Below are 16,986 nucleotides of genomic sequence, written 5' to 3'. Positions count from 1 at the left end.
AGGTTTTATACGGACTCTTTTGTGCAAGAACATTCGTTTCTGTTTGTTTTAAAATAATATTGGATTTCAGAAAAATGCAGAGTATTAAAAATTCCCATATACCTTTCACCCCGATTTCAAATGTTGCCCTGTTTACCTTAATATTCCCTCTTTTCCTCTCTCTATCTGTATTTTTTTCTAAAACATTTGGGGGTAAGTTGTATATTTGATACCTTTTATCTCTAGCTACTTCAACATGCATTTCTTAAAAACAAAGATATTCTCTTACATAATCACAGTACAATCCTCAAGACTGGGAAATTAACATTGATACAATATTTATTATGTAATCTTTAGATCTTGTTTAAATTTTACCAATTGTCCCACTAATATTCTTTTCAAGACTATTCTTTTAAATATTCTGTGGCCATGGTCTTGGTGAAATAATTCCCCGCCTTTTCAGGAAGACGTAGTGCATGCCTAAAGGATTTGAGCATCATTGATTTTCCAGAAAAAGACACTGAAACAGACATCTGCCTTCCCTAAAAAAGACCCCAAATGAAGGTTCACTCTATTCCCTAAAGCCTGTGTTATCAGAGAAGATTCTGGATGGCTTCTCTTTGTTGCAGGGCACTTGCCTGCTTTTTTTTCCTGATTCCTCATTAGACTGAGAGAGCTCATGTTAAAAATATCCTGGAAGATGTTTTCACTTTCCTCTCACACATAATAACCTTCCTATTTCAATTTTAAAGCAAGACAGGATGTACAGTGCTTATGGGATGTACTAGATTCTATAAGCAGGTTATTCCATTACCCACCCCTGACACTAGGGCTCTGTTATAAAGGAGTAATTAAAGGCCAAAGGGTAACAAACTAAATAAATGCCAGTCAGAAAGGGGACTGGTTAAATGAATTCTATTAATACAGTCAATGTAATATAGTGCAGCCTTTCAAAAGAAGATGCAGCTATGTATGTTTCAAAATAAATTAAGCCGAAACAACAGAAAGTGGTTAAGTAGTAGACTCTGCAGAGGGTAATTAGAAAACTTGAGGAAATAGAAGTAGAAGGGAGACATTTATAGTAGACCCTTTTGTACCATCTGACTTAAAAACTGTTTACCATGTGTATTTGTTATGTGTTCAGAGAGAGAAAGAGAGAACATGGGTAGGTATGTAGGTAGGTAGGTAGACACAGATAGAATAATGGGTGGGTAGACAAATATAAGACTAAAAATTTGAAGGAACAGCAGGCTCCATATTCTCTAGCTGCACCTTTTATTTTTAAAGCCATCATTCCTTTTTCCATGCCCCCCCCCCGCCACCACCCTTTAGTCCTCTTTAGTTATTAGCAGTTTTATCCTCTGCTGGGTAATAAAGACACAAACCAGACTCAGTCCCAGATACCCTCTCACCAAAATCGCACACCATACACAGCCATACACACTAACACACGCTTTCAGATTTGGAGGTGGGGTGGAGCGAGATGAGGAACAAGCTTGAGCAATTTCAGAGGGACCTCAGTCTCTCCCTTCGCGTCAGATTTGCACTACCCCCCTTAGCCCTTCATTCCTATGTCCGTCTTACTCCCCACCCCCGCTCCAGACCTCAAGCACCCAGGAGACTGGACTGGCGTAAATTTCCTCCTACTTGCGCTGCGGCCCCGGGGGCCGCCTCGTGACGTCAGGGCTAAGCGAGGGGGCGCCGCCTCCTGGGTTCCCACCCCTCCTGTCCCTGCGGCCGGGCTTGCCCTTTAAAAGAGCGGGGGCCTGCGCCAACCGCGCCACACCGTCGGGACCCGGACCCGCAGCTGCTTTCCCGGAGCACCTTTATCTCGCCTTCGGCCCGCATCTCACTCACGGGTCCAGCCCCCATCCTCTTCTCCGTGCAGATTTGGGCGAGCGGAGCCATGCAGCCGGCGGTGTTTCTCGGCCTCCTGGGAGCAGCGGTGGTGGCCGGTGAGTGGGCTCAGCCGACTGTTCAGCACCGTGGACAGTGCTCGCCTCGGTCTTCCTGGCTCCTGGGAAAGCTTGGCTTGTATATATACTGGGAGAGAGGAATGGTTGAGAGAAAGCGTTCTCCTTTTTGCTTGACAGTCTTAATTTCTGAAACTCCCTGCTTTATCGTCTGACTTGGAAAAAGCCAGAGGGCTTCCTAGCCCAACCAGAAGAGTCTCAGTCTTTTCATATCTGAGTTTTCCTGTAGATAGAGAGAAACGTACCTGTACCTCTAAGGAAACCCCACATTTTGTGCTCACTTCTAATATGTCACGTTCTCTCTACCTGCTAAAACCTTAATATGTAACTGGAATTAAGTATTTAATTTGGTTTGGTTTGGTTTTTAAAAGCCAGAGGACTATGGAGACACAAGAGTACATGTATTATGGTATTACTTAGCACCTGCATAATTTTCTTTATTATTATTTAAATATGATGAGATGAAAGTAAGTCTCATATGTATATCAGATATCTTTCTCTTAACATGTTCCTCTATGTGTTCACATATATGTATGTACAAGTTTAAGTTTTTTTTGCATTTTATAATTCCATTTCTGGGGAGAGGTAATTTCATACCCAAATTCATGCATTTTAAAGTTATGAATGGAAACTGCAGTAGATATTTTGACTTTTGTACTCCAGGAAAATAACAATTATAAAATAACCACAAAGATATCCTTGAAGAAGTTAAAAAAAACAAAAACAAAAAACATCATTTCAGTCAATTTGGGAGAATGAAATTTTAAGTAGCAAGTATTTGACAGTGTCTCTTGATGTGTGGAAGACTATAGGATTAATCTTTCAAACTACTCTGAATCTTGAAGAAATAATCTCTGAAGATTATAAAAAGTGTGTGTGTGTGTGTGTGTGTGTGTGTGTGTGTGTGCGCGTGCGCTGAAGTAAAATCACTAGACCATTGGGAAGTAAATATGCTATCACCAGATTAAACTGGAGGTTTTCTGTGGCTGTTTTAATAATCTCATAGGATATTGTTCTTATCTGAGACTGCAATTCCTAACTGGAACTGAGGTATTGCCACCCATGAATATGAAGCTTTCATTGACAGCAAATGCTGGATCCCAAATATAAAGACACAAGATGAAAACCAATGATAATTTATCTTATTTCAAGCTACACACATTCAGAATTTTCTAACATTCTTGTCACTCTTATAAATTGTCTATAAATGTTCTTAATCTAAAGAAAACTAAATGAATATTTACAGTCTTTTCCAGTCAAAAATATTTTCAGAAAGAGATTGCTTAAAGTGCTATAGCTATTATATACATTGACTTTGGACTACAAAACTGTCATTTGTGAGACTTATTTAACTATAGTGGTAAAATATTTATAGCTCCTTTATGCAAGAGAATATTTTAAGAAGGGTTCATATTTTAACATTGGCTAAAGTTGAGACATTATTTTTTGAGACATTATATTCTTTTAAAAAATTACTGAGCTATAATTCACACACCATAAAACCCATACTTTTAAAGTATGTGACTTAGTATATTCAGATTCTGTAATCACTATCAAATGTCAGAAGTTTTTCATTACGCAGAATGAAACCCCTATACTGGTTAGCAGTCATTTCCTGTTCCCACCTTCCACAAATGCCTGGAAATGAAACATGGTAGCCTTCCAGCAAAGCTTGCTATTTAACAAAATCACAGGGCTGAAGAAACCCTCAGGAAACCATCTGGTTCATTTCCTACCCTTAAGAGCTTCTGAAGGGAGATCTATACCTTTCTACAGTAGCTACTGGGCACTCTAAAAAATTAATATGAGTGAAGTAACTCTGTGATATCCACATTATACTGGGTAAAATAGTTTCTGCATTCAGATGAGGTTGCTTAACTTTTAAAATTATAGCTGCATTTTTATTCTGGAATCAAACTTTAGTTTGATAGTCTTATGATATAGAATACTTTGGAAGTTATTCTCAGGTTTATCATACAATATAATTTGAAGATTTTCTACCATCTGAATACTTCACTTCTATCACAATCTTTGGGTTTTCTTTGGTGCCTCCTGAATCTTAATTTATATTAAAAAAAAAAAGTTAAAACTACCTTAGGGGGATCAACGCATCTTTGGTTATTACTTTGCTGTCACAGATTCTATTGGAAGAAATACAGTGGAACTTAGATGTCTCACCAAGATGCATAATGCACTTTTATAAGGAGACCTTAACTCCTTTGCAACAGAAACAGGTCGGAAGAGCCTTAGTCAGAGAAACAGGACTGTCCTGCAATAACAAACATGAGCTATAAATTGTTTAGAGTGATAAAGAAAAATATTTCTCTCCACCAAAATCTGATGACTATAAATACTTTGGCAATGTCAGTAGTTAATAAAACATCTATTTTTACATTTATGGGGGAAAACGTTATTAGCAAGAAAATGCATTACAAAGAAGGTTTAGTAAAGCTAGATTTTAAAAAGGCACTTTCTAGTTCATTAGAGGAGTAATTCTCTCAGTTATTTCTTTCTGGGGAATTTTACAGATTTAGGTCCAAAGAATAAGTGCCGGAGTGGAAATGTTCCCAAATAACAGCCATTTGGGGGATAAAATAATGGCCTAGCATAATGGACCCTGGGTGCCAAAGGTAGGCGATCCAGATCTTGTCTGAACTACATTTCAGGAAGATTGTGGGGTCTTCTTACCTTGTTAACCACTCCTCAAACACTTTACACATGAATTTTAACATGCTGGATAGCTTTGGGCTTTTTGAAACAATTGAAGTAGATCCCAGGCCATGCTTGAAAAAGGAAAATTCAGTAAGGTGAGTACATGAAATAGGTGTTGTATTTCAATATTGAGCCCTATGATCCATAACTGATTAGAGGCAGGAAGTTAAAAAGACTTGGAGAGCAGACATTTTGTGAGAAGAGGTCAGGTCATCAGTTAAAAATAAACTGCATTTGAGTAGCTTTCATCTCTGCTATCTGAGAGTTTCACTCTTGCTGGTTTCATTTAAACTAAGTTTTAAACTTTTTATTGAAGTGTAATACACATTAAGAAAACTGCATAGATCATAAGCGCACAGCTTAATGAATTTTTCACTTATTGAGCACATCTGTGTAAGAACTACTCTGATCAAGAAACAGAATTTGCCAGGGTGCCTAGGTGGCTCAGTTGGCTGAGCATGAACCTCTTGGTTTTTGCTCAGTCATGATCTCAGAGTCTTAGGATCAAGCCCCACTTTGGGTTCCATGCTCAGCGGGGAGTCTGCTTGAGATTCTCTTCTTCTCCTTCTCCCCCTTCCCCAACTTCTTCCCTCTCTCTCTTTCCCTCAAATAAATAAATAAATCTTGAAAGAAAGAAAGCAAACATAGCCAATATCTTAGAAGCTCTCTGTGTCTTGGTCTGGATTTGAATTATACTCTGTATAAGAAGGTATTCATTTCCAAATCATGTTTAAGACATTGCTAGGGAAAACAGCTCTGTGTGTGTGTGTGTGTGTGTGTGTGTGTGTGTGTGTGTGTGTACTGGGGCAATTATGGCTCCTGGACCAATTTTCTTCAACTATTTCCATTCTGCTCAGCTGTGACTCTGCCCCTCTCTCCAAATAACATGCAAGGGAGGGGGGTGATTTTGTGAGTTTGGGGCCACACAGCTTCCAAAAATCAACTGAAGTCTTCCCATTTCTTTTTTCTCCTTCAAAGCAGTCAGTTCTGTGCCAGTGGATAACAGGAACCACAATGAAGAAATGGTAAGTTTAATTGGACGTCCAGAATCTAGACTTTTATCTAGACTCTAGATTCTCCCACTCCTTATCATACCAAACCAAACCAAACAAACAAAAAAACAAGAACAAATACAGCAACAGGAAACCTACAATATAGTCTTATAAAGCCAGGTTTTCATCCCTGAGGGAATTGGAGGCAAAGAATGGGCCTCCTGCTCTGGGCTCTCACTTCCTTCCTGGTGTCTTCAGTGCCCCTAAGGATAACTGTGATCACCATTTTCCTTCCAACCTGCAAGAAATGGGTATTTTTGTCTCTTCTCTTGTGTAATCTCGACCTGTGCTATTTTGCATTGTTCTGTGGAGAAGCCTATGAAATTTCACTGTAGTCCTGTAAATCTACATTTTTGCCCCAAGGATTCCACACCAATACAGGCTACAGAGCCAAGCCTTTTGCTATAGCAGCTCTGGGTGAGTTAGTCTGTCATCCCAGTGACATCAGCTTTTGCCAACCTGCTCTTGGGTTTCCCCCCAGGTGACTCACTGCATCATTGAGGTTCTCTCAAATGCCTTGTCGAAGTCCAACGCTCCACCCATCACCCCTGAGTGTCGCCAAGTCTTGAAAAAGAGTAAGTGTCCTACACTGTAGGAAATCTTTGTCCTTCCTCCTGCTTCCATTACCTTCCAATTTACCTCCAAGTGAAAGGGCACAGGAAGGGCATAATGCAATGGGAAGAATGCAGGCTGGACTAGGATCTGGGGAGATCGAAGATAATGACTTCTAGTCCCACTCTGCCACTTCACAGCTATGTGTATATGGGGAAGGACCTCTTGCCTTTCTGGGCTTATTTTCTCAAAGTAAAATGAGGGAGTTGAACTCAATGATAGGCTTTGAGTTCGCTATCAGTTCTTAAATTCCTTGGTTCCAGACTTTCGATTTTTAGAACAGCTTTCGCTTGGGTGGAACTGTTCTGGGAATGCTGCAGGACAAAAGGATAGAAGGAGACCTTAAAATTATTCTTCTCTTTGCCTTCTGCTCTTCTGACAGTAAGATGTTAGAAGCTTGAAGAATGACTTGGGAACTTCTGGCCCCTTTACATGACAGATTGCTCAAGCCATCTTAATTTAGAGCTGATTAGAATGGGAGGTACTCCCAAATGGCAGAGAACTAGAAGAGGGAGGGTAGAAGTAGAGCAGCCAGTGAGTCAGAGCAGTGACCTTCTGAATCTAGAGTGGGATGCATTCTCTATACAATCAACTTCTGTTCAAGACAAAACTTGGAGAGAAATGCAAGCAGTGTCCATTGGAAGTTGACACTGAGATCAGTTGCCGTCTCTTCTGCATGAAGTCAACCTGACTCAATCAAATCCAAAAACCACTGTTCTCTTCAACACCTTCTCTGCTTTTAAATTTATAGTTAGGCTTGGAATAGCGGATTTGTTTTTCCTGTCACCTCCAAAATCTCTCATTGCAAGATAGTACTCTCCTGCTAGTGCCACACATGAGCCCTTGTGCATAAAATGGCAAAAGTAAGTATTGGCAATTGACCAAGAGTAACCTGGCAGAACTCAGTCCACCGTTGGGGGCTTCAGGGTAATCACAGATGTGGGGACCTGAACCTCTACAGACCCCATGAACAGTGGGAGGAAGCTTCATTATTAATCCCAGCTTACACGTCTTTCCGAATTTCTCCCCAACTTTCTTTTCCAGCCATTATAGGGAATGAACACAGACAGAATGAGTCTTCAGGCAGAGACTAAAGGGAGCTCCTCTGGGCAAGCCTGTCTCACTATCTCCCTTCCCCTTCCTTCGTTTACCAGATGGATGCAAATGTGTGGGGTCTACCATAGTAGGTCATTGAAGAACTGTGATTGCTTAGGAAGAGCTGTTGAACGCAGGGCTCTGCTTGCCTGCCAAGATCAGATTCAGCCTTTAGGTCGGTTGAGGCCATAGTGATTCTAGCCTCTGCTTAACACTGACTGTGCCCTGGAGTCTTTTCATGTCTGTTCAGAGAGACCCAGGGAAACTGGTTAAAATCAAATGACTCCTGTCTTCAGGAAGGACCCTGGTGACACACTACCCAGAGAATTATACAATGCTGAGATCGGGAGGGTTTAAGAGTTCCCCCTGGTGGCAGACTCAGACAGCAGCCAAGGCCAGACAGACAGTATAGGGAGTAAGGCAGGATAGGAAGATAGGAAGTGACTCATTTAGGCCATGCAGAACTCACCTCTGGGTTACCAATTTGTGGCTTCTGCCCAGTTCTAGTTTTCTCTCCTGCTGATATGTCTTAAACTGCCCCCAAGACTGGTGGAGCTTTTTGGCCAACTGGAAGGAGAAATCTCCCTCCTGCCCCTGGGGCAACTTCATCTCCACTTCCCATTCTCCCCAGAGTGTCTGTGGAGCAAGCATACACTTGTAGAGTGAATGAGCACTTGGGGAATAGAGGAGAATCATTGTTTTCTGGCTTGAAGAGACCTTAGGGCATACATAACCCAATTTCTTAATAGGTGCAAGAATCTCTTTGTCCAGGTTAATCTGGTCATCCTGGCAATGGGGAGTTAAGGATGGAAGGTACATTTCCCCCTTTTTTACTTGAAAGTAAGGATGAGCTTCAATACCTTGGTTTTACAGACTGACAATGACTATGTGTTGCTAATCACAGTCCTCTGATCTCACCTGCGGGAATTTAAAACTAAATTTAGGAAGAGGTGCTAAGACTCACGTACAAGCTGCTACAGGGAACGCACATTTAACTGGGAAAAAATAAAAATACTCTGTTCTTGACCAGTAGGCAGTAGGAAAGGGGTGGCACAGCCCCCACCCTGGAAAGCTGAGCTCCTATATGATTAGGGCTATGTCAGCTGCCTCTCAGAATGATGTCAGTATCTGCCCAAAGCCTCCTTGCTCACCTGTGCCTACCTGGATCAGTGTGCCCACCTGCTTCAATGCTGTAATGGCTCTTTAAAAGACAAAATCACTGGGGAGGGACCAGCTCTCAGGTGTCTGGGTGTGAGAGGTCAGAGATATTTTGGTTGATCCGTGAAACATGAGAATGTTATCATGCCAGCCTACCCTTTAAGGAGAAAGGTACAGACCATCCACTATTTCTTGGACATTTTTACAATGACCAATTTTTCCATTTTGCAAATGTCAGTTCAAAATGACTCATCAGTGCCATTCAGTAGAAACATAATGTGAGCCACAGATATAATTTCAGATTTCTTAGTGGCCACATTAAAAAAGTAAAGAGATAGGAGAATTTAATTTTAATAATATATTTTATATTTATCCAATGTATTTTATTCAATATATAATACTTACCTATTTATTTATAGTTATATACTTATATACATACTTATAGATTTATTTATGTATTTATTTATAAAGTTTATCTTTTTTTTTTTTTTTTAGTAATCTCTACACCCAATGTGGGGCTTGAACTCACAACCCCAAGATCAAGAGTTACATGCTCTTCTGACTGAGCCAGCCAGGTGCACCCACAACCAATATATTTATAATATATATTATCTAATACATCCAAAATATTATTTCAATATATAATCAATATGAAAAATTGAAGTATTTCCATTTTTTTCATACAAAGTCTTCAAAATCTAGTGGGTGTCTTAGACTTACAGCTCATCTCAGTTTGGACCAGCCACATTTCAAGTACTCAGTAGCTACAAAGGGCTGGCAGCTCCCACAACAGACAGTACAGATATGGACCGAGAGCTATGAGAGGCCTTGGCTTCAGGAGTTCTCTCTGAACTCCAGTGACATAAGTTGAAATCCAAGCCTTTCTGGCTAACAATCAGGCAATGCTAGCTGCATATCTCCTTTCATGAAACGCCCTTGAATTAAGAAGGGTACAGTAAAGGAGCTATTGACATTTGGAAAAGATAGGAGAGAACACATTCAATTAAAGTATCAGTTATACCATCTACTGTTGACTAATGAAACACAAAGATAACTCAGTATACTGATCTTCATCCTCAGCATCTGAGAGTATGTTGGGCAGATGGGACCTGAGTGATGGAAGAAATGGTTCTTTCTACTGCTATGCAGGTTTCTCAGGGAAGAAATACACATCCTTCTTATAACCGGTTACTAAATTATATTGCCACTGCTACACTGAGTCTACACAGTGGATTGGATCAAAAAGGCTGATAAACTAATAATTTAAAATTTTAAATCCTCCTTTGAATCCTGACTCTTCCCATTTTGGCTATTTAACTTTATTTAGCTGGATTCTAGTTAGAACTATTCACATAATGCTAATTTTTTAGTCCTTAGAGCAAATATGGAAAAAATTGTATTTCTCTGAGTCTCAGTGTCTGCGTTTGTAAAAAGGGGAGATTGAATTAGAGGAATTCTAAGGTTTCTTCTGATTATTAATACTAACATTTTACAAATCTCTATTTGGATTTTAATTTGATCATTAATAGTACCAGTGAGAGGGGCACCTGGGTGCTCAGTCGGTTAAATATCAACCTTTGGCTCAGGTCAATACCAGGGTCTTGGGATTGAGCCCACATCGGGCTTCCTGCTCAGTGGAGAATCTGCTTCTCCCTTTCCTTCTGCCCCTCCCTGCTGCTTGTGTGCTCTCCCATTCTCTCTCTCTCTCAAATAAATAAGTAAAATTTAAAAAAAAAAAATATATAGTACCAATGAGAAATGCTGGCTGGCTGTTATGAAAAAAGTTAAAATAGAGGGTTTTTTAAATTATAGTTGAACAGAGCCAAGAAGCTTCCATACCATTTTCTTTTAAAAGGAATCTGAGTATAATTTTTATTAACTTAAAAAATCATCCAAGTAATCAGGGCCTTTGGTTTGTAGTGATCACTGACACTGGTGCCTGTTGAACCACAAGCAGTTCTGAAGTTACACTTACACTTCTTTATTTTCATTATAGGTAGAAAAGAAGTCAAAGATGAAGAGAAAAGTGAAAATGAAAACACACGGTTTGAAGTAAGATTGTTAAGAGACCCAGCTGATGCCTCAGAAGCCCATAGGCCTTCTGGGAGGGAGGAAGCAAGAGCCCCAGCAGAGGAGGACACCCAAGGCCCCACAGTGGCAGAAACAGAGGGAGGTGGGCACAGCCGAGAAGGAGCGAGTGAACTCCAAAGGGACCTCTTCCCCTCTGACAGACAAGTCTCCAAAGAAGCAAAGCCACGCCATTCTGAGAAAACCGAGGAAGAGGACAGGAAGGAAGAAGAGGGGGAGAAATATCAGAAAAGGGAGCATGGGAAAGACGGCAGTGAAGAGAAAAACGTGGAAGACCTAGGAGAGACACAGAATGCCTTTCTCAACAAAAGAAACCAGGCTCCAGCTAAGAAACAAGAGGAGTTAGAGGCCAGATATGGTCTACACTCTGCTGGGCCCCCTGAGGAGAAGACACACAGCCGGGAGAGGAACAGCCAGGAGAGTGGAGAGGATACAAGAAGCCAGGAGAAACACACTCCAGAGTCTAAAAGCCAAGTTGGGAGCAAGGAAGAATCTGAGGAAAGTGAGGAAGATGCTGAGCCTGATGTGGACAAGCGACGCTGGAAGCCAAGACACCACCACGGGAGGACCAGGCCTGACAGGTCCTCTCAAGAAGGGAAACCTCCGTCTGAGGAAAGGGGACACTTCCGTGAGGAATCTGAGGACTCAAACGTGGGCACAGTCAGTTTAGGGGAAAAGAGGGACCGCCATCCAACCCACTATAGGGCTTCAGAGGAAGAACCCGGATATGGGGAAGAAGTGAGGAGCTACCAGGCTGTCCAGGCTCCCAAGGATCTGGAGCAGGGACAATATGGGGGCAGAGGAAGTGAGGAGTACAGGGCTCCAAGACCTCCCAGTGAGGAGAGCCAGGAGGAGGATAAGAGAAATCGCCCCAGCTCAGAGCTTGACAACATAGCACGGGGATATAACGAAGAAAGTGAGGAAGAGAGGGGCCATGAGGGGGGACATCTCCACAGAGCCAGGGGAGGGGAACCAGGTGCATATTCCATTCCAGACAACAAAGAAGAAAAACGGTTCTTGGGTGAAGGACACCACCGTGTCCAAGACAACCAGATGGACAAGGCAAGGATGTACCCACAAGGCGAGTGGAAGGAGCAGGACAGAAATTACCTCAACTATGGCGAGGAAAGGGGTGAGGAAGAAGCCCAAGGGAAATGGCAACAGCAGGAGGACCTAGAAGATGCCCCAGAGAGCAGGGAGGAAGCTAGGCTTCAAGGTAAACAGTATGGTCCCCATTACACCACTGACAAGAGAAAGAGATTAGGGGAGCTGCTCAACCCATACTATGACCCTTCCCAGTGGAAGACCAGCCGTTTTGAGAGGAAAGACAACATGGATGACAATTTTCTTGAGGGAGAAGAGGAAAATGGGCTGACCTTGAATGAGAAGAATTTCTTTCCAGAATACAACTATGACTTGTGGGAGAAAAAGCCCTTCGAGGAGGATGTGAACTGGGGATACGAGAAGAGAAATCTCTCCCCCAAACTGGATCTGAAAAGGCAGTATGACCGAGTGGCTGAACTAGACCAGCTTCTTCATTACCGGAAGAAGTCAGCCGAATTTCCAGACTTCTATGATTCTGAGGAGCAGATAACCCCACGCCATGCAGCAGAGAATGAAAAGGACAGGGCTGGCCAGGGAGTTCTGACAGAGGAAGAGGTATGGTGCGGGGCTTTTGTTTAAAATTAAAATGGTTAATGTTAATATCTTCAAGACTATCTGAAAGTTGTGTGGAGAAACTGGTAGGAATTGATTACCATGAGGATACAGCCCTAGTAAGAGAATGCCGACAACCTCTGGGCTGGAGTTCCATTGTCCATATCCCTACCCACTTACCCTCCTGCAGTGCTTCTCAACCTTGGCTGCATGTTGGAATCACCTGGAGGGCTTGAGTAATTAGTGACATTTAGGATGAACCCCCAGGGATTCTGTATCTTTGGTGCTGGGTGCTACTTGGGTATCAGGATTTTTACAAGCTTCCAGGTGGTTTCAGTGTTCAGCCAAGGTTGACAATCATACTTTTGGTGCCTTTTTGGTCATTTAAATTTTCATCACTATTTCCCAGGGTTAAGAAGGAACAGATGATATAGAAATTAGTTGCTTCTTTAGTCTATCTTTTTCAGCTACTGGACTATAAAAATTAGTTTACATCTCAAAAAGTTAACATGATCAGAACAATACCTGCTTCAACAATCATTTTTTCCTAATATTGAATTATGCTGATTGGCATTTCTCAAACTTGAATGTGCATCAGAATCTCAAGAGATTCCTAGCTTCCGAGTTTCTGATTGAGTAGATCCTGGGTGGGGCCCAAGAATATGCATTTCTGGTAAGTTCCTTGGTGATGCTGATGTCTCTGGTCAGGGGACCACACTTTGAGAACCACCAATGTAGGGTGTCTCATATGGCTTCTAACATATCAAAAATTCCCTTCTGTTCATACTCTCTCAAACCACAATAAAATTAATCGATCTGGGACCTCATGCCTCCACTTTTCCTTTTCTGTATTTTCTAGGAAAAGGAACTTGAGAACTTGGCTGCGATGGATCTGGAACTACAGAAAATAGCTGAGAAGTTCAGTGGTAACCGAAGGGGCTGATGGCCATTGGAGCAAAGAGTAGTTTTAAGAAGCAGTCCTCACATTATCTATTTTCCACCATTTCACCGAAAGACACCATTTATTTACCCAAAAGCAGAAAGTAGAGTTTTCTGTTCATTCAGTGTTTGACACAATTGGAAATGCTTTAATTTCTGCCAGAATGCTATTGAAAATATGAATAGCATGACTTGTAACATATCCTTTCTCGCCAAATAGACACATGAACATGCTCGTGACAATGACTGTGCTGTAATCCTTGAAAAAGAAATACATTTGTCTTGGTTTGAAATAATAAAAGATTCACCTAAGGCCAAAGTTTCATGTTCTTAGCTTCCTTTGGGCTAACAGGGAAGAGTGTGATTTTCAAACCCATTCTTTAAAGTAAATTTTAAAAGACAGCATTAGGATTTGTTGGTCTTTGGATGCAGAATAGGAAAAAAGAAAATAAACAACAACAAAAAAATCTTTGAAGTAAAAGAACATCTGGGATATAAAGCAAAAGAGTACAGGAAAAGACATCTGTTCCCCCAGGGTAAAGAAAGATTATTAAATAGACTTGAAGAACCTATTTCAAAAATGACCATAAGACATTTACTTTTTAAAATCCTGTTATCTGGAAAGCTCTGGGAGTAGCCAGCCACAGGTCATTTTTCAGGGCTAAGGAGGAGAGAGTCTGGATAATGGGAAAAACTCTGGGCTGGGAATCAGAACAGGTAGGCTGATCCAGACAGATTCCTGGACCCTCAGGGCCGGTCTCTTTTAAGTTTTCACCTTGTCATTTTGGAGGACACAGATCAACCCACTATATGCCTTTTAGGACTACTTGATGTTTTGCTTGAGGACGTGGAAGAAGATGGGCCTCTGGCTCTATTACTAAGTAGCTGTATGACTTCAGACAAGTTGCTTTCCTTCTCTGGACCTCAGGTTCATCAGTAAAATAAGGATACCTGCCTTTTGGGTTGTTACGAGGATAATGAGTATGCAAAACACTTAGAATGGTTCCTGGCATATGGCATGGTGCAGGAAATGTTGGCCGCTACCATTACTAACCCCGCAGCTAGCTTCCTATGGCAAGACAAGTGGAAAGTATCCTCTTCTCCTTCCTATTACCTGTCATCTCATCCCTCACCAGTGCCTCCCAAGGGATTGAGCCCCAGGTGCCACAAGCAGTGAGCTGCTTGGTAATATACCCTTTCTAGGCTGTCTTTGTCTCCCTGTGCTACTTCTTACTGATAACCTCAGGAGGTATTTCCTGGAATCAGATCCCAAATAAACAGCTTGTCCTCAACTTCTTATTTCAGGGTCTGCTTCTGGGGGACCCCAACTCAAGAAACCATCCAAAGCTAGGCTTGTATTATGGCAAATGTTTTATTTTTTTTCCTTTTTTCAAATTTCTTTTCAGCATAACAGTGTTCATTGTTTTTGCACCACACCCAGTGCTCCATGCAACACGTGCACTCACTATATGGCAAATGTTTTTAATGTACTGCCATTATAACCTTTTGTATTATCGCATCTTAATACAAGTTACTAAGAAATACTTAACACATTGCAGTAGACACACCTCTCCTTTTTCTCTATTGCAGCTCTGCAGAAAACAAAATCGCTTCCTAATAAAAAGGATTCAAGGGCCCAAGATGAATAGCGATTTACTCACTGGTTAAGGGAAGACAAAACACTGCAATTCACCAAATGCTAGCCTGGCAAGCACACACACACACACACACACACACACACACACACACGTGTGCACAAATGCACACGGCCCTGCTCATGAGAAGCTTCTGGCTGCTGGCAGGTGGAGCATAGCACTGCATGGTCCAGGCCTCCTGGTGATGTCCCGTGCACCAACACATCCTTTTGGTTTAGTTTGCAAACACTTCAGGGCAGGGTAATGTGTAGGCACAGATGAACCATCAAGGATACAGGAGACAGTCAAGAAATCCCATCTGACCCATGGTGCCAGCAAAGTGCAATTAGGATCTCTGGGGATGCCATGCCACCATTTCTTTAAGATGAACTCAAGGATTACCCAGGTAGTTTTCTCTTCTTTTGATCAAAGTCATGTATGTTGATGGCAAGACATCAAGTAGTCCTGAAAGGCATATAGTGGGTTGAACTGTGTCCTCCAAAATGACATGGTGAAGACTTAACCCCTGGCACCTGTGAGTGTGACTTTATTTGAAGATTTTCTGCAGATGCAATCAAGTTATGATGAAGTTGTTAGAGTGGGCCCATATCCAATATGACCAGTGTTCTTAAAAGAGAAGGGAAATGTGGATAGACACAGAGGACAATGTCACGTGAAGACATAGAGGGAAGATGGCCACGTGAAAATGGTGGCAGAGACTGAAGCTGGGTTGCCACCAGCCAAGAAACATCTGGGGCCAGCAGAAGCTAGAAGAGCAAAGAAAGATTCTTCCCTAGAACTGCCTGGGGGAGAATGGCCCCCCTGACACCTTGATTTAGAACTTATGGCCTCCAGGACTGTGAGACAACACATTTAACTCTCCCTTTTGGGATACTAGCAGGTCTTGGCACACCGTCAATTACTGGGGATCACTAAGAACAAAGATGGAGGCTTAGACAATCACAAAGTTGTTTTTTTTTTCCTTTTTTGTGTGTATTGTGGGGGGGGGGGGTGGACAGAGGGAAATAGACACTCTTAAGTAGGCTCCATGCCCATTGCAGAGCATGACGTGAGGCTCTATCTTACAACCCTGAGATAATGACCTGAGCTGAAATCAAGAGTTGGGTGCTTAACCAACTGAGCCATCCAGGCACCCTGACAATCACAAAGGGTTGACAGACAACCAGGAGTTCAGACTCAGCTGATTGGTGAGGCTTATCTCCTACACAAGACCAATTTGTCAAGACTGGGAGAGGTTGCTGTCATAACCAATATGTAAGCACCAACATACAGAGTGAAGAAAAAAGTAAACAGAGGAATGTGTTCCAAACAAAAGAACAAGATAAATCTCCAGAAACAGATCTTAATGAGACAGAGATAAGAGATTTATTTATCTTATAGAGTTCAAAATCATGGTCATAAAAATGCTCACCATGGTCAGGTCATGAACAAAGTAAGAATTTCAGAAGACAGAAAATAAAAGTAAGTACCATAAAGAAATCATAGAGCTAAATAACACAATAAGTGAACTAAAATATTCAATGCAGGGGTTCAACAGCAGATAGAGCAAAGGGAAGAAAGGATCAATGAAATCAAAGACTGGGCAGTGGAATTCATCCAATGAGGGGGTGCAAAAATTTTTTTAAAACTATAGAGTGAAGATAGCCTAAGGGACTTAATGAGACACCACAAAGTGGACAAACATATGCATTATCTGGGTCCCAGAAGAAATGATAAAGTGGCAGAAAAGTTATTTAAAGAAATAATGGCTAAAAACTTCCCTAACCTGGAAAAAGAAACAGACATCCACATCCAAGAAACCCAAAGAGCACCAAATAAGATGAAGCTACACCGAGACACATTATAATTAAATTGTTAAAAATTAAAGATATGGAGACTCTTAAAAGGAGCCAGAGAAAAGCAACTTGTTACCTACAAAGGAACCCCTCTAAGACTACTGGTGGATTTTTCAGCACCAATTCTTGTCAGAAGAAAGTGGGATGATATATTCAACGTGCTGAAAAAACCAAAAAACTGTCAATCAGGAATACTCTACTTAAGAATCCTCTAAGTTGTCCTCCAGAAATA

General features: G+C 41.5%; 1 protein-coding gene across 2 annotated transcripts; it reads left to right on the top strand.

Moving 5' to 3' along the window:
• The first annotated feature begins 1,522 nt into the window (after window positions 1-1,522).
• CHGB (chromogranin B) lies at window positions 1,523-13,583 on the top strand. 2 transcript variants are annotated; one of them, XM_045981646.1, is made up of 5 exons: window positions 1,523-1,934; window positions 5,646-5,689; window positions 6,198-6,291; window positions 10,578-12,328; window positions 13,185-13,583. In XM_045981646.1, the coding sequence occupies exons 1-5, from the start codon at window positions 1,886-1,888 to the stop codon at window positions 13,266-13,268; spliced, it is 2,022 nt and encodes a 673-aa protein (XP_045837602.1). In that variant the 5' UTR covers window positions 1,523-1,885; the 3' UTR covers window positions 13,269-13,583. The 2 variants fall into 2 exon arrangements, with proteins under 2 accessions (XP_045837602.1, XP_045837601.1); XM_045981645.1 differs by having other exon boundaries at window positions 5,643-5,689.
• Window positions 13,584-16,986: the final 3,403 nt, after the last annotated feature.

The sequence above is a fragment of the Meles meles genome, chromosome 16, assembly GCF_922984935.1.
Source record: "Meles meles chromosome 16, mMelMel3.1 paternal haplotype, whole genome shotgun sequence".
Classification (NCBI taxonomy): domain Eukaryota; kingdom Metazoa; phylum Chordata; class Mammalia; order Carnivora; family Mustelidae; genus Meles; species Meles meles.
This window is presented reverse-complemented; position numbering and strand designations above follow the sequence as displayed.

Bases quoted from the DNA above. Each gene is read 5' to 3' on its own strand.
- CHGB (XM_045981645.1), top strand. From the start codon at position 1,886: ATGCAGCCGGCGGTGTTTCTCGGCCTCCTGGGAGCAGCGGTGGTGGCC. The intron at 5,690-6,197 runs GTAAGTTTAATT...GTTTCCCCCCAG, and splicing joins GGAACCACAATGAAGAAATG to GTGACTCACTGCATCATTGA. The intron at 12,329-13,184 runs GTATGGTGCGGG...TGTATTTTCTAG, and splicing joins GAGTTCTGACAGAGGAAGAG to GAAAAGGAACTTGAGAACTT.